Below are 26,577 nucleotides of genomic sequence, written 5' to 3' on the forward strand. Positions count from 1 at the left end.
TATGCCACTGTTTGACTACAAGGACACTAAATGAGGCCTTACAAAAGTGAAAGTACATGCACTTTCCTCTCCTTGTGCACATAGATCGGCATCTCAACAAAGCATATGATTAGGCTGGTCAGGCATGATTTGCCCTTGGTAACTCTATGCTAGCTGTTAACCACGTGTAAGGAACAATGTACTCACAAGCTTCCAGACCCTTATAAGAAGTTAACTGAGGAAGACTTTGAGAAAAATAATTTGTCGCTTTGTCAGATTACTTGACACAGATGATCAGAAAGGATGAAATAGAAATGGAACCAGTATCATAAGTTTATTAGGGAAAAAAAGGTATATTTCACGACCATATATTTGGCACCGTACTGAAGCAAAAGTATTTGAGAATAATTAAAATGTTAAAACCCAAATCACCATGAAAAATAAAATGCTCTCTAATCACTTTAGTTCATTTTCTCCCCATACAATTTACAATAACTACAGGAAGGAACTCAAAAGGTATTAGTGCTATACTAAATGTAAGTTGGAAGGAGAGTGAGAGATGGACCAGAGACTGGATCAGTCCCCCATGTATGCTGCTACTCTCCCAGGCTGTCAGAATGGTAGAGTCTCACTAACATGAGAAAAGGTGATGAGATGTTACAAGAAAATGATAAGATCACAAAAGTTACTGAGGAAACCATTAATGCTAGATTGCCCAGAAGGACTACCAAAACCCTACACTATTGCAAACTTCCAATGCCTGCTAAAAGTCACCTTTATAGCTTTAAGCCATGCCAGCTTTTGCTTTCTGAGTTGGGTGGAAGACATTTTGGTAGTATTTTAAAGGAATTGGATCCGAATTTGTCCCCAGGGTGGATCAAAGATGGAGGCATTTCATGCTATTTGCATCTTGGGCTTCTTTTCGGAGGGCAAATAAGTTAAGGGCAGTTTCCCATTTGCAAGTTACTTGTCCCATGCCTCCACACAGTGAAGTGAAAGACAATGAAGGAATAAAGGAATAAATAACTTATTGATGTATTTGTCATCAATGAGATGAGAATGGATTAAAGAAAGGTTGCACCTTATCTCAACCTATGAGCTTTTTCTTTTTTTTTGCTATCATATTTTCTCCCTGCATTTTCTTGAGGAGAGAGGGTGATGAGAGCAGCGTGGTGGACCTTAGCTACCTATTGGTGTTAACCACCACAACAGCAAAGGACAGAAAGATTAAAAATGCTGATAAACTGCTGACTAAGCATTTCTGCTGTACTCTAACAGTGCCACTCTAACATGGACAGAGGGATAGATTCCCATTGAACATCCAGTCCATAGGCTGCCAAGGAAATGGGACACAGGTCTTTGATCAGTAATTCAAATGTCAGATCAACAGTACTCGCAAGAAGAATACAGCTCTTTCCTTGGTTAATATATTGTGCATAGCAATATCTCAAAGAATTAACAGCACCTTTTACATAAAAATTCCAAATATATTTATCTAGTGAACAAGAAAATATCTGCATCTCTAAGCAGTACTTCTGCAGATGTACAGTATTGTATTTATATAGATATATATAGATATATATATATCAAAGTGAATTTACACTGTGACCTGGTGATTAGTCCAGCAGGGGGTGAGCCCACAGAGTAAGTCTTCAGGAGAATATATTGCCTTTGGTGGGCGGCCAGCTACGTGGCACGACTGGTTGGGGGAGCCCTGGTAGGCCAGGCTGGGCTGGGCTGCAGCAGCACCCGCCGCTGGCAGCCAGGGACAGTTTAGCATTCCATTCAGCAAGCACAGCATGCTTAGGTCGTTCCTGCAAGATATAAGAAACTTCCACATTTTCATGGCTAATACAGTTCTAGTTTTCACAGGTTGCACACGTTGCAACCACCTCTCTGTGCCTTAAAGACCCAGAGAAGGAAGGTAGGACACCAAATATATATCCTGTCCATGCTTCCAAGTGGAAATAAAGCAGCACCAAAGATTTAGGCTGGTGAAGTGAGGACTGTGTCTGGCTTCGCAGAGTTTTCTTGAGCAGTGGGTCTTCACAGGTTTGCTTTATTTCTGTGTTTTTTTTTGTTTTTTGTTTTCTTCTCCGACTCAGCTGCTCACAGTCCTCTGGTAGATATCGTTCAAAAAGCGTGGTCACCCTGTCCTGCCTATGACAGGAAATCAGACTGCTACCATTTCCCTGGGATAGGCACACCGCACTCATACCAGCCCACGTAGTAGTATGGTGTCATGTATCCAATGCGCCCAAAAGATACAGGCTCCTGGCGGTACTGGCGGTAATACCCTGTTGGGAAAAAAACACACGTTCACATTTCAAAACAAAGACATAGCTATTTAACTAAAGTAACAGACGCAGCAATAGTCAGTACCACACCCTAAATGAAAGCATACAAGCTGCCTGCTAGGAAGCCTTGTCAAAAGGGTACTTGTTACCCTAGGTATTTGGCCTAGATCCTTCTCCAATGGTTTAGCTCCGGTCTTTTATATTTCATGTAGATCTGATTGGTTTTACAGTTCAACATCTTTTCAACTATTGTGTAATGCTGTGGTCTGCCAAAGAGCTCCTGCACTGCACACCAAATGGTAGCTATATTTCAGCAGCATTTATGCAAACCGGTTTCAATATATGAAGGACTCTAGGGCAAAAAATACCATCAGATCATATTATCTCACATGGCTCAAGAGACTATCAGCAAACATCAGCTTTTCACAAATATAAAGGTATCATTTCATGCAGTAAATATGGAGTTAAGCCTTTTCTCCCTCATCTGATAGCCTTTTTCTTCATCTGCAGAAGGAATGCAACTGCTTAAAGCATTAGGAGAGGCACAGCATTCTTCTCTGCATAGCTTGTGCACTGGAACATCTGAAACACTTCTGTACTGTGCCAATAATGTAATTTCTGTGTGCTCTCTATCTCTGTCTCCTAGACCTAGGAATACACATCTGGATTAACCATCCTTCTTCTGAACAGAGAAACGCAGTACTTCTCAGCAATGTATAAATATCAGTGACTATTTCAGTTTCTTCCTGGTAACACCACCATTAAAAGAGTATCAACAAATAACATGGAAACCATCAAAGCCAAATGAATAATTTATATCAATTGACTTATTGAAAAGATTGGATAACTTTCATGATTGGGTTCCTGTTGTGGAGCAAGCCATCAGACTCTCAGCTATGTTATCTGGGCAGTGTGCTCAGGGGAACTCCTTCAAGGTGGGAATTTTCACTTGAAAGTAGATTTCTACCAAGCCAGAATAAATGACCCGCAGTCTGATGTTAAGTCACTAGATTCACTCTTACGTGTTTTGCATTGAATTGGCTGAAATACTACTTGCAAAAGCTGCATTTCCAGAGCTGTAGCTGTCCTTTGTGTCAGGTAAAAGAATTTCTGCTCCTCAACTCAATAATTCAGGTCTTATAATTTGGAAAAATGTTTCATAGAACTGTACAGTTTTTTACTTTCTCTTTTCCTATTTTGTCACTGTCATTTATTTGCATTTTATGCCCTTCTTTCTTTTTCTTTCTGTGCCCTGCTCCCCACCCCTCAGTCCTATGGATGAGGTGACAGACACCCTGCAAGCATCCCACTCTTGCATCGCCATACCTCGGATGGTGGGCAGGGCTTCAATGTACGACTGAGGTCCTGTTCTTCCATCCAGGTGTGAATCCACAAACTGGCAGTGGTCCTCACCCCGTCCCCAGCTATCCCCAATGCTATAGAAGGTGTCTGAAGGGTGATAGAGACAGATTATTAGATTCGGCATTATTTTTGTTTGGGATGCTCTTCTACCACCAGTTAGATGTATATAGATGTAGAAGAAAGCAGAAGTAGCAGAAGTATTATGGTGACAAACATAATATCACCAATGAACAAACAGTGGCTGAAAATAGGGAGGATGCTACCTTCACATTACAGAAAGATAAATTAAGGAAAAGAGAAATATTTTCATAATTCAGTAAGGACCATTCCCCATTTTACAAGTTTATGGGCATTGCACAACAGGCTACAAGTACAGAGAATTTCAATGAAATCAGTAATTTCAATGTCATGTGACAGTTAAAAAAAAGGAAGAAAAAAAAGCCAATACTGTCAATTTGACTGTAGCCTCAAAAGCTAAAAGCTAGGGACCACTCTCTAACATATGAGGTGGGCTCTGCTGCATATTGAAACTATATCTTTAAACTACACAAATGCACTACAATACATATAGCACAGTAGCATAATCGGAAAAACCCTTGAGATTATATTAGTAACCCCAGATCAACAACGTCACACAAGACTCAGTAAGATGTGAAGAAAGTGAGAAGATGGAGTTGACATCAAGTAATCCTACATTAGGAAAAGAATCTTGGTGCTTACCTTTCAGGTCATCACTGAGGTAAATCTTGTACCTTAAGGAGTTGCAAAGAACCACTCCTACAAACTTGCGGTACCAAGTTCGCTTCACATACTGCTTGCCACTGCAGTCTGAATAGGTGGGGTCATATTTGAAAGTGAATGGGATCCAGATAGGCTCACCACCTTGGAGAAAATAAATAAATAAATAAATCAACATTAAGGACAGATTTCAGCATTTTAGTCTGCATTTAGCTGAGGCTAATATCTGATAACATGTTTTACAAGAGATGCTGCAGTACATTAATGCATGACATATATTCAGAAATAAATGTTGAAGAACAAATATTAAAAGAATGAAAAGCTAGTAACTTGCTTGAATCCCTTCTACGCAGTAGACAATAATAACTATTAAAATGGTAAAAAATGGTTTCACATACAGAGTCTCAGTTTTAAATAAACAAATAGTCTTCCTGTTTTTGTTAAGACAGTTCTCTACCTCATGGTTCTGTTTGTTTTCTAAACAGAGCCCAGTGGCAAGTCTGACAGCAACCCTGGCTGAATACAGTCATTTATTTGCCTTTTAGTACCAAGTACAAAATGTAATCTTTTTGCTAAAGAACTGATGTTAAAAATTCTGCAGTGAGTAACAGCCTGTGGTGTGAAGTCTATTCTTGCTATTTTGTTAAAAAGATAAAATCAGAAACCTACTTTTCTGTTTTCTTTTCTCACATTACTTCAAAACAGATGAGGTTCCAGTAAAAGACAAGCAAGACCTTTCCTGGGGAACTCTGCCCAAAGCACTGCTGCAGAGTTAACTGTATCACAAAAGAGTAGATATACTAATGGATTGCTTAAATGTTTGCTTTACACTAACTGTGAGATCATATTTGATCCACCCTGCCTTTACTGTGCTGTTTTGAGGTGGTTTATAAATGAGAATGGAAGGCTTTTCTGTTAGTTATTCTTCCTCCCTCTCTCTGTGCACACGGATTGAATCCTGTAAACACTTGCAGGTGAGAAACAATCACTGATCAGCGATCCTCAGAACTCCACTGTTATGGAGACATATGTAACTGGACTGACTTTATGCAATTAGTCACATGCTGAAAGGATTGCAGATTCCTGGACATGGCTTTTTCTTCAGAGCAGAATGAACCATCTCTTTCTTGCATGCAGTATTATTGCTGTGAATAGTCTGCTTTCATCCACCACTTTTGCCCACCCCAAAAAATCTTGAAGGATAAACTTTGTGTTGTCCTGCAAGAGCTGAATTTTCAGCTCTTCATGTCCACAGTTCCCAAAGTTCTGCTCTGATAGACCTCTTTTTGGTCTACCTTATCTCTACCACTGCAACAACATGAAAATATTTTCTCTTTGTCCAGTCTAAGCATAAAGTACAAAAGGCCATCACCTTCCAAAACCTCCTTTCCATGAACAGACCCCAAAAATAACTGTCAGTAAAAATCCTGAAGGTGACCGGGGGCATGGGAAGCCCACTGCTCTCAGAGGCCTCCCATACTGACTGCCAGAAGCAGAGCATGCTCTCCCATATCTGTACATTATCAGAGACAGCTGGGAGGACGTGGAAAAAACAGGCTAACAAGCATAACAGAAAATGGAAGGGAGGCAGACACTGGACATTGTTTTCATGAACAATGTAGTCAAAAGACCTCCAGAACTAACCACTTTAACTGGTTAGGAAAGCCGACAGAGTGCAATAACCATGAAGTCTTTTTTCCTACTTCTCTTTTGAGAGCACACACTGCCTGGCCTTACCGCTGTACACGTAAGCAAGCTTGTTCCTAGTGCCAGGACATGAGCTCGTCTGACTACACTGTGAACGTGCAATATGCCAAGAAGCATGCAGCTTCATGACATGTCTCTGTCACTCAGTTCAGTTACAAATCCTTGCTTTTTTTTTTTTTTTTTTTTCTTATTTATAAAGGCATGATGAACAGCATGGATGAGTGCGACAGCTAGAGACAGGAAAAACTGTCACACTGTTCAAGCTATATTCAGGCAACTAAAGGACACAGAGAAGCAATACAGTTTGGTGCTTATTACTAAGCAGTGAAAGCTGTTGTACCAGGCAGAAGATGGACCCAAACCAAGGGCATGATCTAACATAACTTTACAAGGTTTCATTTCAAGACCAGAGTAAGGAGTCCTAAAACCTCTGGTGAATTGGCACAATGAACTAGTTTCCTGTCCTGCTTAAAACTGCAATTCCAACTGTCTGTTCATATGCTTCTTGCACTAACATTGTAACTGTTTTGCATAAGGTTTATACACTTCATGAAGAATATACCGGAACACTTACCAGGTGGTCTGACAATGAGGAGAGGATTATCTAGAAGAATGAAACAAACAAACAAAAAAGAATCTTAGTATTTTATTCCAAACCTTGTTTTATAATATGAAATATATAGTGTCACTCAAAAAAACGTCAGTTGCAGAGGAACTGCCTTTAGCGACGCTGTGAATGTAGGATTTATGTCTCCTTGATTTGCAGAGTTAAGCAGCATAAGCTACAGCTTCAGGCCTAACTTCCAAACGGAAATGTAACATACCTTATGCGTGCAAACCTTCGTCTCAAGCATTCATCATGTTTAGCACAGCTGTTTAATGGTATGGTATCACAAATATTTGAAATTTATCATTTTAACTCCTGTTGTCACAGTAAGTTTTGTGGCAGACACCTGGACTGTGCAGGGAGCACTGTCCAATACTTCAGGAGCTTCTTCGTGTTTGAAATACTCTCATTTTTAAAAAAATAAAGGAGGATGGAATAGATGTGGGATACAGATAATGCACGAACAGTCTCCATATTCATTACATTGCCATTTCTGTCATCTCTTAACTGGCCTTTATTATACACAAAGTACCTGAAAAGGCATGGTGCTTGTGTACTGATGAGGGAAGACAAACTCCAGGGAGTTTTTAGAGTTTAATGAAAGAACAGCGGCTTTCTTTTCTCTTTGGTATGTTATATAGGCTAAGTAGTATTTTCAGTAAGCTGGTTGATCCCATGATGACACTCTTTATGGAGTATTCTCATCAGCTCAAACATCTCTATTGTGCAAAGAGCACTCTGAGCTAGCCATTTCTCTCTCTTCTGACCTGTTCCATCACTGTAATCGCACCAGTTGGCTTTGGTTTTAGCAACTGCTTCTGTACTTCTGCCAGCTGGAAAGCCATCTTTGGCCACATGAGACGTGAAGAATCAGTACAAATAAAATTTTAATTTTGATGGATTTAACCTGTAAATAAAGCTCATAAGGTGGCTGGTTTTGGATTGAAAAACTAGATATTCAGGGCTGCATACTGGCAGTTAGCCAATCAGCAAAACTCCCTGCATGATACAGCATGCTGCATTTGCCTTATGTTAAACTTTCTGCTTGGAATTATACTTCAGATTGACTTACTCCTTTAAAAAAAAAAAAAAAAAAAGAAAAAGAAAGTCTGAATATGTTATGCAGGACCATTTACTTATCTTGCATCTTTGTCTTAATGGATCTACTGAAGCCAGCACTACAGGTTGATGTTGAATAAGGAAAGACAGAGACCACAAACCCCTGTGTAGTCAAAAGGGCAAAATTTGCAAGAGACAGTTGACCTTTTGCTCAAGTAAAGATTGAAGAATTTGCCCTCTATTATTCAGCAGAGCCATTTGCCTTTGGCTCAATGGAAGAAGCAATGGGTAAAAATAACTCATTTAACACATTATTTTTAGAAGGGGGTGTTGCCCTTGAGCACACTGTTAGCCCTGTGAAAGACCAGCAGGCTTTGTCAAAAACAGAACGGAGAATTTGCCCATCTGATGGAACCATTGTTTCCTATATTTCTTCCAGAGACAACCACTTCCAACTGTTCAGCTGTTCGCAATTAAGGAAACCAATTTACTAAACATTTGGTCAATCTATCAAAGACATTAAACTTCCCATTGCTTCTGTATTGTGGAACATTAGTAATTTTTTGTATTTTGAACTTCTTGTTCCCTTGAAGCTCACTTTGATGTCATTTATATTTTCATGGTGGCATTAGGAGCACATACTATTCTCCTAGCTTTATTGAAAACAAGTAATTAATTAAAAAAAAAAATCTCGAAGTAGCAGGTTCAGGATAATAAACACAATACTCATGCTGGTTTCATTGCTCTCCCACATCTTTTAGTAGGAATTCAGTTCTGAGATGAAAATAAAACGCAGAGTATACCAGATTCTGTGATAAATGAGACTGAAGAGCTAACAGGTCCATAACCAAAGGGATTCTTTGCCTGGACTTTAAAATAATACCTGAAACACAATGAGAGAAAATAAAATTAAAACACTGATTCCACTGCAATGCTAAATTATAAATAACTCTGAAATAGGATGAGAATCAAACTAACACAATTCCAGTGAGTTCAGGTGTTCTTTGCGTTAAATCTACTTGGGTACTCAGCCAGGCTATGAGGTGGCTGTTACACACAAATTTCACCTTTTTGCAATTGCTAACATGTATTTTTGGATTATTTCTTTTTATCATTCTTCTTCCAAGAACACACACAATTACATCCATTTTATATGAAAAAAACAATAGCAATAGACTACAAGAAAAAGTTGGTAGGAAATAAATTCTGATCTCAAGAAGTTTTAAACTGGATTATCTCCTAGGAAAGCAGTGGTGTAAACTGCAAACTAAAACCATCAGATTGATATGAGATCAGACGCTAAGCTTTTGACCTTTCTTTAAAAACTCTAGCAGTATCGAGATTACAGTTCTTGAATAACATGATAAATTTTCACATGTTGACTCAGTGTTTTCCAAAAGTATTTAAATAACACGCTTAACTTGAAGCACATGACTAGCCACCAGAACTCAACTCTTTGCTTGACAGAAGCATAATTGTTCTTACTTGGGGAGAAGAAAATATGTAAGCACATTTTTATTTCACTTTGAAATATGATGATTTTTAGTTGATGCCTACCCTAATATTTATTTCTCAGATTAATGTTTTCTTCTTTCCCTCTTATCCTCTTACTCAGGCCAGCAGAAACCAACTAGAATGGAAGATCACTGTAAAAAGTTCCAGCACAGAGTTTTTTAGGTGTCTGTGTTTAGGTTTCCCTTTCTGGCATGGTTGCTCAATTTCAGTCTTGTAAAGAAATTAAAAATAAAAATAAAATAGAAATAATAATAACAATAATAAAAGACTACACCTCTGTAACACCCACACAGCATTTGGATCTATATTTAGCCTCCTATCCAAAAGCAGACATCTCCAAGAGCATCCCCTGTGACCCACAGAACTGTACAAGACCTTAATCGTGGGGACAGGTGCCACCAAGCATTGGTTACCTCCAATGGCAATGTCCATCGGAGTAGCAGCTCTGACAAGCCTCAGCTGGTGAAGGGGAGCCCTGTTACAAACATCATTCTCATCCTGCACAGAAAGCCATCAGCATGGCTCTGCTTGCACAGCCCAGCCATGGGTCACGCTGGGCTGAGACAGGGGGGTTCATAGCAAACATGGGCTGCCATCCCCTGGAAGCTATTGCCACCTGGCATGGTTTATGTACAAAGTGTGGACACAATCCACATTAAAAGCTTTACTCTCCTTTTCTTCACTTCTGTCCACAGGAAATGGTAATAGCCCTTCCAACATAGGAGTGTAATGTGTGGCTTCCTGTCATGTAAGACAGTCCTGCTTTGCTACCTACCAGACAGCAGGAAAATTCAACAGGATCCAGCTGAAGGAACTTTGCTGTTTCTTGTCTGCCACTCAGGGTTTACAACATGCACTTTGATGTACCATAAGATGTGTCTGCTCCTCAAGGACGTCACCACAGACCAGAACCTGGAGGCTGGCTCCTGAGATGAACCTCTGCAGCCAAAGCGCTAAGCACATACAAAACTAATCCCACTGGCAAAACAGTTGAACCAGCCTTGTGGCAGAGATTTTTTTGTTTGTTTTTGGCTTCATCTCAAAATCAAACTGATCCCTGTGGAAAGTTTGACAAGATGTGCAAATAACATCCAGTTCTTCAGCAGAAGGATGGCAGTAATTTGTAAACTAGAGGAATTGAAATATTCTGGGCTTCATCTGTGGCAGGAGCTTTGCCTTGTACCCGTGCCAGACCTGAAGCACACACACGATCAGATCCTCTGTGGGACACGCTCCCACTCCTGCATGAGGGATCTGTCCCCTGTCCCTGCTGCATCCCTCAGCTGAGGTCACAAACCGACTCCCCTCCTTTCTGAAGACAGATCTGCCTTTCATTAACCACTACGTGATGCTCAGAAAGGAGTCACAGCTTTCTTGTAAAAAGAAAAACATCACGGCAAAAATAAACTACACAGAACAGTGACATTTAGCAAGGCTATGTTTTTTGCTCATTTCTCGCACAAACCTTTCACTGGCAGAAATCTTGGTCCACGGTTTTAACTATTGGCCTTGCTTTCCTGACAGCAGCTCACAAGCACTCAGGGTGGCTGGAGAAAGCAGAGGAGCAGAAAAAAGCCTCCTGTGTGCTCCCGTACTTCTGGCCACCCGAGCAGAGCACACAGCTCGAGAACTGCTTTAAACCCCTGCATTGCCAATGCTCCCATGGGACACCCGCACCAGGGGCACGGTCATGTTTGCCAGCAAGAAAATGCAAGGCTTTCAGTACGTGTGTATTAATGCTAGGGTCAAAACATTCCCATGAGCTACACAGACACCATGCTCCAGATTTAAAACAGGAGAATTAAAACAGGAGAAAGCAGCCCAAGAATCTGCTACTCAAAACGCATCTACTTCAGTGGGGAAAGGCAAGCAGTTTTGTATTTAAGGCTCGCTGCAGTAACTGATTGCCTATGTAATCAGGGCAACTGTACATTCACGTGTCCTATGGCATACATCAAAGCCCATCTGGGACACATGATTGTTCAAATTGCCTGCCTGACTGGAAAAAACAGCGATGAAGTTATGAGTGTATTTCTCTTCACTTAATTGGAAAATTAGTTCCTAAGCCTTTATGTATACAAGAAGCCTGCAGTAGTGCCAGCGAGAGAGCCAGGACTCATGACTTGCTGACCCGTGATTTAACTGCAGACCATGCTACGATTGCTGTATTAAGTGAATCAATAAAATAATGCAGTCAGGATATATTTCTTTCTCAGCCATGACAAATAAGAAAGAAAGTGCCAAAGCCCTTCAAGGTCCAGGAGTCTGACATTTTCATTAGTCAGAATCTTTATTTGCCTTACAGCTGATGAGTTTGCCAAGAAATCTCAAATCAGTATAACGCAACTGTTCTCCATCACATAAATACATGTAGAAAATTTGCAATGTGTGACTGTGCTTTGATTACACTTTGCTTAGCCAAACTTATAATAAATTGTTAACAACAGGCATATAAGAATCACAACTGCATCAGATGCAAGGCCACCCGCTTGTTTATAATGCAGACAACAAAAAAGCTTTTCTTCCTAAAAATAAGCCTCCTTTGAGATTTTATATACCACATCTACTGACATGTAAAGAAGGGACATAATAAACTGTAATGGAGCAATGAATATGGGATATTTTGATTCATTTAGGTTATATGACTAATCATATCACCATACCTGTCACTTTGAGAAAAATGATTTTATGACTTAATTCACTCCCCCCTGCTGGAAATTAATAGCTGGCGCTCACATCTACAAAGAGAGATAATCACTCAGCGGATGGGTGAGGGAAGCAGCTGTTTTTAAAAAGATTCATTATCCACAAATCATTTCTCCAGCCTCTCAGGAGGCATGAACTAGCCCCCAGCCCTGTGGTCCCATCAGCAGCTGGCTGAGATGGCAGGACAGGCAGGCAGCATCCCCGCCTGCCCTGATGGGGACCACCCCAACACCACGGCCACCCGCTGGCCAAGGGGAAGGTGGGACAGCTGCTGTGGAGGCCTCCCTCAGTGCTGGATGAGGGCCACGGTGGCTTTGCAGAGGGTACACATGGAGCAGGTGGCTGCTGCTTGCAGGAGAGGAACCAGCATGCATGCCTGACCTGCTGCTGGGAGGACACCCACAGGGGTTGCTGCCTCCATCAGAAAATGGACTAGCACCACATATATCGGGAATATTTATACTAAATATAATAATAAGACACTAGAGCAGTCCTGCTAGAGGAGCTTCCTGCGCAGTTGTTGACAGGTATGCGCCCCTAGGTCCACTGCTTGCATGAGGTAAGGGTTTCATCCACATCTCACATTGTCTGTGTTGCTCTGGTGACACAGAGCAGGTGGTTGTGGCTGGTGATACTTGTTGGACACCCTGCAGCTTTGTTTTAGTGGAGACACAGAAGCCCCCAGAGACAGAAGTTCTTACAATTGATCTGTTTGAAGTTAGCCCTGAGTAAACCTCTGAGAGCCTCCTGAGAAATGCTCTGCACAACACTGGAATTGGTAGCAGCACTCTGGGGTGAAAATAGCCCTGAAGGGAACAGAAACTGAGTGGACAGGGAAGAAGATTTGAAGAGACATGGAGATATGGTGGCAAAGGAGGGTGTTCTGAATCAGGATGCTAACCACTGTCATAAGGCTCTGCCACAGCTTTCCTGCAGTAAAGCAGGGAAAAGCCTAACCATTTTCAAGGAGTTTGAAATGTTTGTGAAGAGGATTATAATGTCTGTGATTGCAGGAGATTGGATTTAGTGAGTGAGTGGATGCTTTCCAGCCCTTTGTATCACTCTCCTGTGATGGCTGAGAGCTAAGCCTAGGGAAGGGACATTGTCAAGAATGATGTTTTTAAGATTTAATAAGACTTAAAGTAATTTCAGCGTTTACATTCACATGGCACAAAGAAATGGCTTCTGTACTCAGTGAAGCTGACCAGAGTTTTGCTAATGGAAAAACTACTTCTCAACTGGAGGCTAGACCGGGTCTCAGAAGAAAACTTATCACATGGGTTAAATTTAGACTTCCGTTCTGTTTGTAAAACTTAAACACCAGGCAGACGTTTTCCAGGACATGTTGACAGCTTCAAGACTTCTCTGGAGCTGACTTCTGCCGCAACACCAGCCTCTTTCTGATACACAGCCTGCACCATGGATTGCACCACTGATAACCCCTCATGGGACGCCCAGCACTCAATAGCATCTCAATACAGTAAATCTGACTTAATCATAGATTTCTCACTAAATGCATTCCTAAAGCAAACATCAAATTTTTAGACTAGCTTCTGATATGCCATGTTTTCTTAATTAGGATGGGGTCCTTTCCCAGTGGTTAGGGAGTTATTTTTAAGACAAAAAATATGCAGTCAACTCGGTCTGTGGATTTGGAGAATGTAAATGAGACTGGCTGATACACACAATTTTGCTGTTGAAAAGAACCCTCCTTCTCCACCACAGACCCCACATGAAGCCTTTTTTCTTTTCCACAGGGTGTACAACAGAAGCCAACGGATTACACTGTTCTTCAGAAAGAGGCTAGGAAAATAACACTTAGAGCACGCGGATTTTTTTTTGAATCTCCCTGCTTTGAAACAGCCTTAAAATTCAACTGGGGAGTCACAAGGTTCATGGATATGCATGAACCTATAACCTTGCTGGAAATGGCCTCATGACATCACACCATGGCTATACTTTGCATGCTCTTCCCCTAGAATTTAATTCAGTTATGCATAAGACTAGAAAATGCATTTTTAAAATGAGACTTTTTTTTAATTGGTATGTGCTTTTATATACACAAACACATGGACATGTACACATAGTCATCTGTTCCAGGGCTAACGTGGTAATATACTGGATGTGCAATTCATAAAACTTTTTCTGTCAAACAGAATGAATAAAATCTAGATCAGACATAGATATTTATACTAAGGCCGAGAGAAATGATTACCAATTTTCAAATCTGTTTTACTTCCCTAACATAACTGAAAAAGAATGGATCAAATCCTTACCGTGTGTTTGGCTTCAGGTTCTCAATTGGCAAATGAGTAGTGCCTGCAGTCCTAGTTGACCATTTATTCTTCAAAAAGTCATCGTAGGACGCACTGTAAACCAGATAGCCTGTAAGTGGGAAAGACAGAGAGTTGGGAGGGTTCTAAACATAAGTGAGTGATATCCCAAGCCGTATTTGCCATGGTAGATTTCATGTGTTAAAAGGAGTGTAAACATCTTTGAAAGTGTGTCAAAGCCTAACTGTCCTGGAAAATCCCAGGCTACAAGAATTTCCTGTCATTAGCCAATGATGATGGTGCTTTACATCAGAGGATGGTACCAAGATGCAAGTACTGATTTAAAACACGGCGAAGGCAAAAAGATGATAGTCAACCCACACACTGCTTTAAGTGACAAACTGTGCAGAAACTAATACAGTTAGAGGCCCTGTGGCATTTGATTTTTTCATTTTTAGGCAAATTATGCCCAGTAAGGTACAGAGGTACCTTATTGGGTATAATTTGAGGTACCTTACTGAGGTACCTTACTGATCAACAGCCTTGAAGAATGAAATGCTCTGGGACAGACAGCACATGGCCTGTTCAGGGGCAGCCTTTTCCCTTCCCAACCTTTATCACTGCTTCGGCTCTGCCAGCTCCCACCCCTCTGCCATCATTGTCATCCACAGAGGTAGGTGAGAATCCTCAAAAACTGAATGTTAGCACCAAGGCAGTGGCCTTTTCCATTGCTTATTTCAGATCTTTTGGGTCTGCTGACAAATAGGGATTGACTCTTTTATGAAACATTTTGGTTTTTTATTTACTCCAGTGTTTTTAGCAAGTTTTGAGATTCATTTCTGAACTCGGTTTGTGGATCTCTGTGGCTCTCTAAAGGTCAAAAGACATTAAAGTTTATGTAAATTAATACATATGCTTGACACCCCTTGCTCCCCACCACTTGACATCCTCACCTTCCCCACCTCGCTCTCAGGAGAACAGCCCCGCACCCCCAGGCACTGGGGCCGCCCGCTCTGTGGTACCTGTCACCATGTCTCCTCGAGCAGGTTTGGCCCAGTCCACGATGACAAAGGAGTGACAGCCTTCTACTGCCACGACGGTGATGTTGTGAGGAGCTTTGAGGGGACGCGGCTCTCTCTCTTTAAGGTCATTAGGGATGATCTCGTCAAGGCTTTCCACCTGGAAGTGCTCCAGGGCCTCTGTCAAAGAGCAGGGCGCTGCTGGATCTTTGTTTAGGTAGGTCACATAAGGAGCTAGAGGAGACAAGGAAGGGTGGCATTTAGTTAGAAGTTTGTAGACTCCACTGAGTAACACAAAGTCTGACAATTTCCTGAAAAGAAGAGAATGAAGGTTTTTTGTGTGTGTGTGTTATTTTTATTTTTTTTTAACTTTCTGGTGCTGTCCTGAAACTTCTTAGAGTGTTCCTACAATTGACTCGAATTTTAGCACCAGGAAAAACATACAGTAACAAATAGCCCCCATGACTAGGTTTTTCCTTATGTTTAAACAAGATTTCCTGTGTTTCAGTTTGTGTCCATTGCCTTCTGTCCTTTCAGTGGGTACCACTGAGAAAAGCTTGACTCCCTCTTCTTTCATGCACCCGTCACATGTTTAGGCATATTGATAAGGTCCCATCAGCCTTCTCTTCCCCATGTTGAACAGTCCCAGCTGTCTCTGTCTCTCCTTGTACATGAGATGCTCCAAACCCTTCATCACCTTCATGGCCCTAGTGAATTCCTGCATCCCTGCCTAGCCCAGCCACTCTGACTGGGCAGCTCTGGCTGCCCAAACTGCACGTAGTTCTTTTTACTTTAATGTGACATGTCCTGGATTGGTCCCAGGCCAGTCCCAAAGGCTTTCTTGCACTATGGCAGTATGCATGACCTAAAGGAACATTAAAGTAAACATAGTTGTAGAGAAATGACTGGTGCTCTATGTGCCTTCTTCAACCTTTCCTTAGCTTATGCCCCTCAAACCAGACTCTTGCACTTGATCAATGGAATTTAGAAAGGAAAGGTAAAATTTTGGTGGTCTCCAAAGGCTCACATTCAATTTGACTGATAAGCAAGGGAAAGTGGGATGCCAATATTCAGGTCTGCCCCACACTCACAACTGTATGCAGTTACTCAAAGAGAGGAGGACAAATTTTGCTACAAGAGGTAGAAGGGAGTGGTGTGATTGCAGGACTACCTCCCCACATTACCTCCAACTGCTCTGGGAGGCTGGGTGGAAATGTCACCTAGCAGGGAACAGACCCCTGCCCAGGCCTTTGATCAACATCTACGACTTTAACAGGTCCTAGTGGCTGGCTCTTACACAAACATCCCGAAGCTGGGTTGAAACAATGGGTTGAGCAAGAAGAGTAATTCCAAGGTGAAGTCTGACCACTTACAGGAAGCAATTATCACAGTGATCCCATGCATATTAAGGGGCTGGTGGTCATGAGTTCCCACCTTCCAGGCACCAACTTGTGACTTCTACTTTTAGAACATTTATGCTGACCAGTACTTTGGCTCCAGAAAAGATCGAAGCATCTTGTTATTGACTTAAATGTCACAGTAATATCCAAAGTAAGGACTGTAATGCTTGCCTTTGGAAATGTTTATTCAGTTGCAATAATACAAACCATTGAAATGATAATATTTTTTTTCCCTAGTGCCTTTAAATGTTCATAAACCAACATTTCTTGGTTTATCTTATTGGATTTCATGCCCTTAGGGATTTTTTCCAGATCTTGCAACGAAGTTAATTTTAGCCTCTTTAGTTAAATTAATCAAGAAGCACTGTCAGCGAGGGTGCTGAACAGAAACATTGTTAAACTATTTGGACAGGGAAACTGAGGATACACTGGAAAAAATCTGGGCAAATATAAAAACAAATATTTTACTCCAGCAGCAGAGCTCCACTCTAAGCCACATGAAGCTTGTAGGTGTTGGAATGTAAGGCAAGATGTGAATCAAAGTTGACTCTCCATCCCCTGAACTCACATTTGAAATGCCAGGTGAGCCAGGTTGACCTCAGTTCAAATGCCAGAGGTCTGTAAAAGGCTGCTGTGGGGCTACTAGTGTGGACAGAGGCTGGAGTACAGTGCCCTAGCACCTCAAAATCCCTCCAGTCTGACCTCAGGCTGCTTCTCTGACACAGAAGCAGAGCAGCTCTGAGGTGAGAGCAGCAATGCCTACCTACACACTTGAATTGCTCAAAAATGCAGGAGCGACCCCCGTTGCTCATGCCAATATACTATAGGTTCCTTCCCTCTGTTTCTTCTACAGAGAAGAGATATAAATAGCAAAGCCAAATTGATCTCTGTCAGTTTTACTAAGTTCATACCTAAAACATTATTTAGGTCCTCCAGCGGACAGCTCACACCCATGTGGAGACTTGTATTGACTGAACTACTGGTGTGAATTAAAAGCGATGCATCTGAGCTGAACTGAGCACCAAAGCAGACACCCTCACTTTCTTACTGACATCAAGCAAACTGAATGTGATACAGAACATAGAGAAGATCATTTACACTGGAAGTGTAGAAAGAGGTTTGCAGTGCTTCAGCAACATCAGTGAACCCACATGCAGACACACCAGCGTCAAAGCTATGAACAAGTACAGCTGTTTGGGCTTCCTAGGTGGCAGGCCTTACAAGGGCCACTCATTAGTCTGTTGGATATGTCTGTGCAATGGCCCCAACATAAGGGCTGACCCTCCCAAAACAAGAATTACTTGCAGCACAAGTAGCAAGATACATAAAACAAAGGATATCCTTACCAGTGAACCGTTTCTTCCCAGCAATATCATATTCTGACACAGGGCCAGAGCCGACAACACTAGTCTCTGGATAGTCTATTTCTGATTCTGTTGTTGTAGAAGTGGTGGTGGTAGTGACAGTGGTGGTGGTTGGTGGCAAAGTGCTCTCAAAGAACTCGTAATCTTCAAAGGAAACATAAAATGAAAATGTTAGCCTGCTTCAACATGAAGCTCAACTTTTAGCTCAACTATGAGAAGGGAAATATTTCTGTTACCAGACACAACCCCAAAGGAGTGCTACACATCCTCCCACAGATGCTGCACAGTCCTTATGGACTCATGGTCAATCACACCTCAGACTTGCAAGGGCTTCTACCAAACTGATGGACAGCAAACACAAATACTAATGTCAATGGTGTTTGGGACCTCACTCACACAGGTAAAAAGGGTGACAATAAACAAATGTACTCATATAGCCATACTATGAATGCACTTCATCTGCCACCTCCTCTTACAACCCCCCAGAAGAAGACAGTATAGTAACCAAATCCCTGGTAATAGCCCTCAGATAAGGGAAGCCCAAATAAGGGAGATGAGGGAGTGAAAAATGTCTCGTTAAGAAATCTTTGCATTGCTCTTCTAAAATGTTAAAGCTTCATATTACTCTTAGACTTTCCTGCAACTTAGGGGCATGGAGGCATGAATACTTGTCATCCATGGTCCCATTAGCGAAAGTAAATTGGCACAAGTGAATCTCCTGATATTTGGTCCTCTTTGGTATTCAGTCTCATTGAATCCAGTGCTCAAAGCCACTGTGCTACAATACTGACACAAAAAATAAAGGAAAAGAAGCATTTGTCGTCCCTGCATTGTCCTATTGTACAGGCTATGGAAACTCAGCTGCCTGCTTTGTCTGTTTTCTCCTAGCTGCTGAAATCTCTTTTCTGTAGGTGACCTGCCCCTGAAGGGAGCCCCAGCAAAAGAACTGCACACTGAGTATATTCCACTTACACAAGGATATAAGGAACGTGCTTTGTGAGGCTTGTGCAGTTCTAAGTTCATCTTCTCCTTCCCACATTCTAAACGTTAGCCTCAGTATGAAGCTATCAGAATAAAAAGCAGAAAATTCTAGGATATTTTCCTTACAGCTGCTGCACTCTCTTTTACAAAGTTCTCTCTCTCTTTTCTTTTTTTTTTCTCTTTTTTTTTTTTTTTGGATTGGTTTGACTTAAATTCCCAGTACTGCATCCACAAAGAATAAACTTTATTATTCTGGGGCCATAAATTCTACTACAAAGCTGATACTAAAAAACTTTGAGTTTAGCAGAAGTCTGTATTTATCTGCTTTAATATGTGGGAGTAGCAGCAGAAATCTGAGGAATACAAGAAGCGGAACATCAGAAGTCAGTGGTGACATAAAATGAATACTAGTTCCAGTAATTTATTATTTGCATTCCCTGTGCAAACTTATAATTAAACACTAGGATTTGAAGCTTCTTCTTAAGCTAAGTTTTATGTGTCCTGACTTATAATAACAAGAAGGCATGAATTATAACTCCCTAAAATGTTTCCCTCTTCTACTTCTATCTGTTTTCAAATCTCTTTAATTTAAGTTCCACATGGATTCAGCAGACTAATTATTTTATATGTAGGTGATCTCATTCAGTATGAGAAAGTTTTCTAGTCTAAATGAAGATTACAGATCAAAAAAAATAAATCATAATGCTGAATTAATAATTCATTAGCACTCTAGTGATAAAAACTCAAGTTTCCAGGAATCATATAATACTTTGATTTTCTACTTTAAAAGAATCCAGTGGCTTTGGCCTGTAGTTAGTACCAGACTTTCTCTTGTACCAGAGAAAGTCTAGCATTGAAGCAGTGAGTGTATGAACCAGCTCTGAACGAGATTTACTTCCAGAAGAGGTTCCTGTTAGATTGCAGGACTGACAGAAAGAGACCCTCATGTCCAGAAACAGTAGCATTTGCACCATAGCTCTTCACGTATGTCACAGGGCTCTGGAAAGCTTTTTCAGCTCACCATTGCTTACTTAAGCTCCTGTGCAACAACCTGCCACCCCAAACCCAACTCCGAAGAAGAAAAGGGGAAAACAAAACACTAGAAGATGCTACTTGCAACAGATATTTAGAAGTAAACAGTACCATCATCATATATCACATATGCCTCCGGAGTTGCTGTCACATCTGACTCCAGTCCTGAGAATGTGTCTACTGAAGGAGAAAGAAAAAAAGTCATGTAAGAACCCAATAGCCTTATCCCCAACTCCCTAGTAAAATACTTCTGGAATAAAGTTTAAAATCAAAAGTTTTATTCAGTTGATTTGTAAAGAAATAAGACAAACACCAAGTTTCCAGATAACACAGTGACAGTCCCCTCTGTTCATTTAGAATAATAGATCAGTAACTAATCACAACAGCCAGGAGTTTTGCTGGGAGAAAATTGGTCAAGAGCTACTACTAAAAATTGAGGGTAGCACACCTTCCAGGGGCTCCGATCTGTGCCCTGGGAGTTTTGGACCAAAGGCAGACTGTCTGCAAGTACATCATGCTCAAGTCAGGATTTGACAATGTTTTATAGTCTCAGGAGCAGAAAATAAGAAATTTATATACTATATAAAAAATATGTCCAAGAATTTCAAATAAACATAAAACTTCTATTCAAATATCCTTTGCAGGGCAATAAAAATCAAGCAATCCACAGAGCCATGCTATTTATAGACTGTGTCAATGCAGTCCTAAAGGAATGGATTTGTACAAGGAGGCAGTTAGTGCTGTATCTCTCAGGGTTTTACTTTGCACTAGCTCTACTTCCTGTGTATCATCTCAATCTCTCCGTAGGTCATGTATCCAGTATCTGACACACCAACCATCAGCTACCTCATCTTGTGAATTCTGGAGGCTTCCTGGCATGCTCCAAGGAATACATTTCTCCACATGTTATTATGGGAAGCCAAAGAGTACACAAGGCTCAGGTTAGCCATGGAAAGGAATGCAAAGAAAGCAGAAGTGTTGTGCTGGAATCCATGGCAGGTAAAATTGGAGGTCTCCAATGAAACGTTGGGGTTGAGGAAAGAGTAGTATACAAATACAAGCAAGAGAAAGGCAGCATTGACTATCCAAAATTTGGTAATGTTTCTGTAAAAAAAAAACTTGATATGAAAGAAAAAAATGATATTTTTACTATACCATTACTATGAGCATTACAAAATTTCAACAGCCAACCGCAAATAACTTATAAATATAATCTGAATTATATATTTTTATTTTGCTTTTTTTTTTATTTAGAACCAACAAGTATTGTACAAAGACTAATGTTTTTCTGCTGCAATCAGTTTCTTTAAAAACAGCTCGAATCACACAGCAGCGATTTTAATTCCAAAATAAGCTATGAAAACACAGGAAATTGGTTAATTCTTGCCAGACTTTCGTATAGCAAAATCTGACATTTTCTCATGGCAGATTTCTGCAGCCTGTCTTCAGGAGATCAGCCACTTTAAAGCCTCTTTGCTTCTCCAAGGCTAGATCCTCTGGATTTCTGCAGAGCTTCTCATCCCAATTAGCTGGTATCTACCACTGTCTGCAGTGTATGCACTTCTCTTTGATTACATCCAAGTAACCAGGAGGCTCAGATATACAAAGATGAAGTCCTTCATGCACAGATTTCAACTTATTCACACCTATTAGCTAATCATCCCTCATCCACATAAAATCCAGTGTAAGTAAATCGTATTTTCTATTTCTGTGTTAGTGCAACATCTTCTATTTCACTGTGTTTCTTTGGCATTAGCTGTGGCACGAAAGCAACAGGGATACTCCCCGTAGTACCTGTCATTTTAATTTTCTCCACATAAACCAGCTGCAGTCCTCCAGCTAGCTCCAAGCACCCTTGCTGCAGCTTTTCAATTAACCCTGCCCGTACCAAGCGAAGCTAAGTTTTGTTTGCCATCCGTAAGGATGGCAGACGACCCAACAACCACTCGATGTTCTCACATGAAGCAAGTGGTTAAGGATCGACTTCTAATCTTTGTGAGATCAAGAAAAACGTTCAGCTGGTTTCACTGGCAAATCATGCCTGTGCGGTCAAACTCCTTTTTGAAAGTTCAAGACTGCTGAATCTAGCAAAATGTTGATAATAAATTCTGCTGGGTCAAGCAAAAATTCTGCCAGAGAGTAAGCAAATTTGCCAAAGCGCGAGTCGAACATGTGGCGGTGTTTTTTGGCGCTTGTAGGGTCTGACTGTTTGGGAGTATAGCTCTTAGCAACAAAATATCAAGCGTTGACAAAATAAGTATTTCATTAAAGGAACTGGAGTATTTTCCAGATGAAGTTTAAAGGGAAAGACAATATAAAAATACGATTTGGAAACAGTCAAGAGAGAACTGCATGAAGTGTTTTGATAGCTCAAGTAGTAGTTGTTTATCTCTCTTGAAATAGACGCAGCACTTGCTAAACAAACAGCAACCATTAAATAAATACTGCAGTGATGCTTTCTTTTCAAGCAAGTTCCTCTGTGGAACAGGCAGGTTGTTTTGCTGCATTCATCAACTGTTGAGGCAGGTCACCAGGATGAAGGAAAAAAAAAGAAGGAAAAATGCAAGAAAATCCCATTAATTACTCTTCAGAGAAACTTCCATACTTGCAAGGTAGGGATTAATATTTCTCATGTTATATTATGGGTAAGAAGAGAAAATCCAGCACCATCTTATACTTTCAGTCTTCCACTTCAAAGCATTTACAGACTGACTGTTGAAGTGTCAGACAGTTTCGGAGTAAGTTTAGGAGACATTTTCACTGAAGACACAATCTGTATTAAAAAAAACAACAACACTGTTCTTCATTCATGCCTCTAACAAAGTTCAAAAGTTCATCAAACCTATCTGGTAGAAGGCAAAAAAAAAAAAACAAAACACAAAAAACACCCAAGCAGAACGTTTTTAAATACTCGTAAAATCACAAGAATTGCCTAACCCACACCTCTCCTAAAAATAGCACTTCAAAGTTTTGTATTGTGCAGCTCCTGGAGCCCATGCTCAGACTCAGGCAAGCCATATTTCACGAACTGTTATTGTTCTTAAAATACATATTCTCAAAAGGTGTCCTTCAGGTAACTAAATAGCACAGGCCAAAAAGACAAAGCACTACAGGATTATTAACATCTTTTAAGGTAAGCAAAAAAAGCTGTTGGGAGTGGGAGGCACATCAACGCTACGGAAAATTATGGTCCCCTGAAGGCAACTTTTAAAATGCCAGGTTGACCACACATAGCAATATTTGTAACTTATTTGTAAATGCAGTTAAGAACATTGAATGCACCGAAGGGAAAACCAAAAAATTTTCAAACAAATATTTAATGATGATGTCACTTACATATATATATATATATGTTTTCATGTATATGTACACACACCTATCGATGCATATATATATATATATATGGAATTGGACTTGATGATCTTTATGTGTCCCTTCCAACTCAGGATATTCTATGATTCTATGATATATGCGTACACACTCCTATAAGTACAGTCAAACATGGGGCTAATTGTTGCATAGATATTAATACTATAAATCATTGTCATTCCATCTGTGCGAGGCAATATTTTCTATGACTCATTATTTATCGAGTGTACTTGGCAAGTGAATTTTCAGCCTTCTGAGATCCTTTCGAAAGATGCTATCCTTACATTCACTCTTAGTTGCTGAAGCCACATCTCCCTGTATCTTCTGCACTCTTCAACGTGACAGTTCAGGTTCTCAGGCCACAGTTACATGACCTACTTGTAAATCTGCTTTGGCTTCAGAAACACAGCTCTACAAGGGGAAGCTAAATGGGCTTAATTACCTCCTGAAACTGGCTACTGTGATTGGCAAATATGTGACTACCAACCCCTTGTTTAGGTTATGGGCATGCTTATACTGCCTGGGTGTAGATTATGGTGGGGACTACCTATAAGTGGAAAGGATAAGGACTGCCACAGTGCTCCCCGATCCAGTTTTATAAAATAAGCAGATTTGCATTGTAAAATAAACAGATTTGCAATCCAACATTCAGGTGATGAAAGGATAAAACCTGGTAGGAACAGGCTCAAGACCCCATGACTCCACTGGATTTATATTTGTTTACTTTGGATTTCAGTTTGGCACCACATCCTAAACTTGTATAACTGCAATGGAGAAATAATGACATGAACCAACACTGTTTTCAACTTTCAGATGAGAAAGAAATTATTGTACAAATCTCAGCCTTATCTGTGCAGCGCCAGGGTCGCCTTTCCCCAGATTCATCAATGCTGGGCTACATTCCTTCTTGAAAAGCTATCTCTGAGAGCTGGCAACATAACAAGAATTTCATTTTGTTGGTCCTACTATAGCCAAAAGGACAGATTTTTCAGAATTTTTGGTGAGAAATAAACACAAAACAGACAAAATGTATAGTGTCTTTCAGGTCCTCCTCTGGTCTGAACTGGAGTGAGGATTTGATTCTAGGTGGGTGCTTTGACCACAAAAACTACTTCATGTGTTTGTGCATGTGTGCATGAACATATGTGAAAAGACTGGATCCAGCAAAAGGTGAGGATTTTGCTGAAATAAATGTATTTACATGAAAAACAACTCAGCTTTGGGGCAATTTGACATTTTTAGTGGAAATGCAGTTTTACACACAAACCCTTTTCCATCTGCTCTAATCTCAGTTCCTAACTTATCACGTGGACCAAAATCTTCAAAGGCAAATTCTTTCCTGCTTTACAATTGTGCAAATAAGCTGTATAAACAGCAAAACCAAAGAAGTTCAAACAGCACAAAAGGAAGTTACCTTCTGCATTGCACTCTGGCAGGCCATCAAACCCTATCAGCAAGTTGCCCTCGTCATCATACTGCCCATAGGTGCCTGGAGGACAGGTTGGGGGTGGTTTCTCAGTGGGTGGTTCAGTTGTGGTTGGTTCAGGAGTGGTGGTGGTAGTTGTAGCAATAGTAGTTGTAGTGGTTGTAGTAGTCGTTGTGGTAGTTGTTGTGGGTATCATTGTGGTAGTAGTTGAGGGAGTGGTTGTTTTCTTAACCATTTCAAGACCAATCAGAGGTTTCCCTCCAAGGCTTATTATTGGTTTATCTTGTGCACTTGCTACTGGTTTACTAAATCTGCCATGTCCAAATAAAGGTAGTCCATCAGGACTCACCATTGGGGCACCCTTTTCATCTAGGAGAAAGAACAAAACAAAAAAAATCTCATTTATTAATCAATTGAAGGTTTTTAGTATGGTATTTAACAATAGTAGATACCACAAGAACACAGAATGTGATTACAACCTCCTGCAATTAAGCTGACAGAGAAGAATGGTGTTATCTAGGAAAGACCCATGGCTAAGGAAATTAGAAAAAGCTTCCAAGAAACCTCAGATAAACCTCAGTGCTGTTCACTTTATCAGCTGTTTGATAACATTTCTTGGGAAGATTGCAGGGAGATTTTAGTTCGGAATCACAACATGCAGACAGTGTTTGAATTTAATCTCAGTCAATCTCTTAACTGTTGATGAAAAGTATGATGAAAGAATATATTGTTCCCTGTCAAACATGTGCAAGGAAGAACTGGGATAAGGTGGTGAGATGCTGTCACTGCAGATAAACATTTGTGCCAAGTTCTGGATACTGCAAGTATTCATGCTCAGCAATTTAACAGTAGGCACTGAATCTGCATTCAAGATCTATTCGGATTAATTGATATGCAACCAGCACTGTTTACACAGATTATATACAGGGCTTTTTACTAGTTGTGTTCAGTTTCAGAGAAGAAAAAAAAAAAACACAAGCATATGACTGGTACAGTCTAGTGGTGGGGAATAATTATTTTTATGTATGGAAAGAAATAAACAAGCATAAATCTCTATTCTGGCTCAGTTCTGCAGTCCTTTCTAATGCTGATACAAGTGAGACAGACTTGATTCTTGCTGCCCCATACTCAGGAGACTTGAAGGATGCCTCCAAGCATCCCTAGGTCCTGCTATGTGCTGACTGCCTGATGGTGACCTAAAGCACAGCAGCCCCAAGTGGCTAGCATGGGACCTGGGGATGCTTTGAACACACAACAGCTCAAAGATTTGTACAGTGGGCACAAAAAATGTACTTTTCTTTCTGTAAGAAGGAAGTTTTCACTTACCAACAATTGTACGTCCATCCCCTCCTAATTTCACTCTGAGAGGTTTGCCTTGGGAATCTTGGAGGTATTTTCCTTCAACGTTTAACACTAGCCCTCGGTCAAGATCTACAATCTAAAAGCAATAGATGGACTCAAATTTATGCAAGAGAATGTGAAATGAAGTCTCACAGCAGCAAAAATCCTGCTGAAATCTCACATGTTAAGCATAATATTCAGGAATAGATAGAAAACAGAAAAAAATCACACCTACAGAGAGACTTTCAAAAGTGAGTCATTAATTATATAGGAGTCACTGAAAATTTACCACTGAAGAAGGCAAATCCCTAGGAGCTGGGCTCCAGAGCTGCACAAAACCTATATTCATATCACATTCTATGGCATGCTCACATGCACAAGAGCAACTCTCTTGACTGCCCT

The 26,577-nt window shown here is 40.6% G+C and overlaps 1 protein-coding gene across 1 annotated transcript in view; it reads right to left on the reverse strand.

Moving 5' to 3' along the window:
• Nucleotides 1-288: 288 nt before the first annotated feature.
• FNDC1 (fibronectin type III domain containing 1) overlaps nucleotides 289-26,577 on the reverse strand; it is a 64,959-nt gene continuing 38,670 nt past the window's right edge. The window contains exons 10-20 of the mRNA XM_038176665.2: nucleotides 26,161-26,272; nucleotides 24,823-25,203; nucleotides 20,151-20,219; nucleotides 18,009-18,170; nucleotides 15,266-15,496; nucleotides 14,247-14,355; nucleotides 8,553-8,632; nucleotides 6,658-6,687; nucleotides 4,359-4,520; nucleotides 3,603-3,725; nucleotides 289-2,276 (exon numbers count right to left, since the gene is read on the reverse strand). Coding sequence (XP_038032593.1) covers nucleotides 2,161-2,276; nucleotides 3,603-3,725; nucleotides 4,359-4,520; nucleotides 6,658-6,687; nucleotides 8,553-8,632; nucleotides 14,247-14,355; nucleotides 15,266-15,496; nucleotides 18,009-18,170; nucleotides 20,151-20,219; nucleotides 24,823-25,203; nucleotides 26,161-26,272 — 1,575 coding nt within the window. The 3' untranslated portion in view covers nucleotides 289-2,160. The remainder of the gene's footprint in view (nucleotides 2,277-3,602; nucleotides 3,726-4,358; nucleotides 4,521-6,657; nucleotides 6,688-8,552; nucleotides 8,633-14,246; nucleotides 14,356-15,265; nucleotides 15,497-18,008; nucleotides 18,171-20,150; nucleotides 20,220-24,822; nucleotides 25,204-26,160; nucleotides 26,273-26,577) is intronic.

The sequence above is a fragment of the Anas platyrhynchos genome, chromosome 3 (genome assembly GCF_047663525.1).
Source record: "Anas platyrhynchos isolate ZD024472 breed Pekin duck chromosome 3, IASCAAS_PekinDuck_T2T, whole genome shotgun sequence".
In the NCBI taxonomy this organism is placed as follows: Eukaryota; Metazoa; Chordata; class Aves; order Anseriformes; family Anatidae; genus Anas; species Anas platyrhynchos.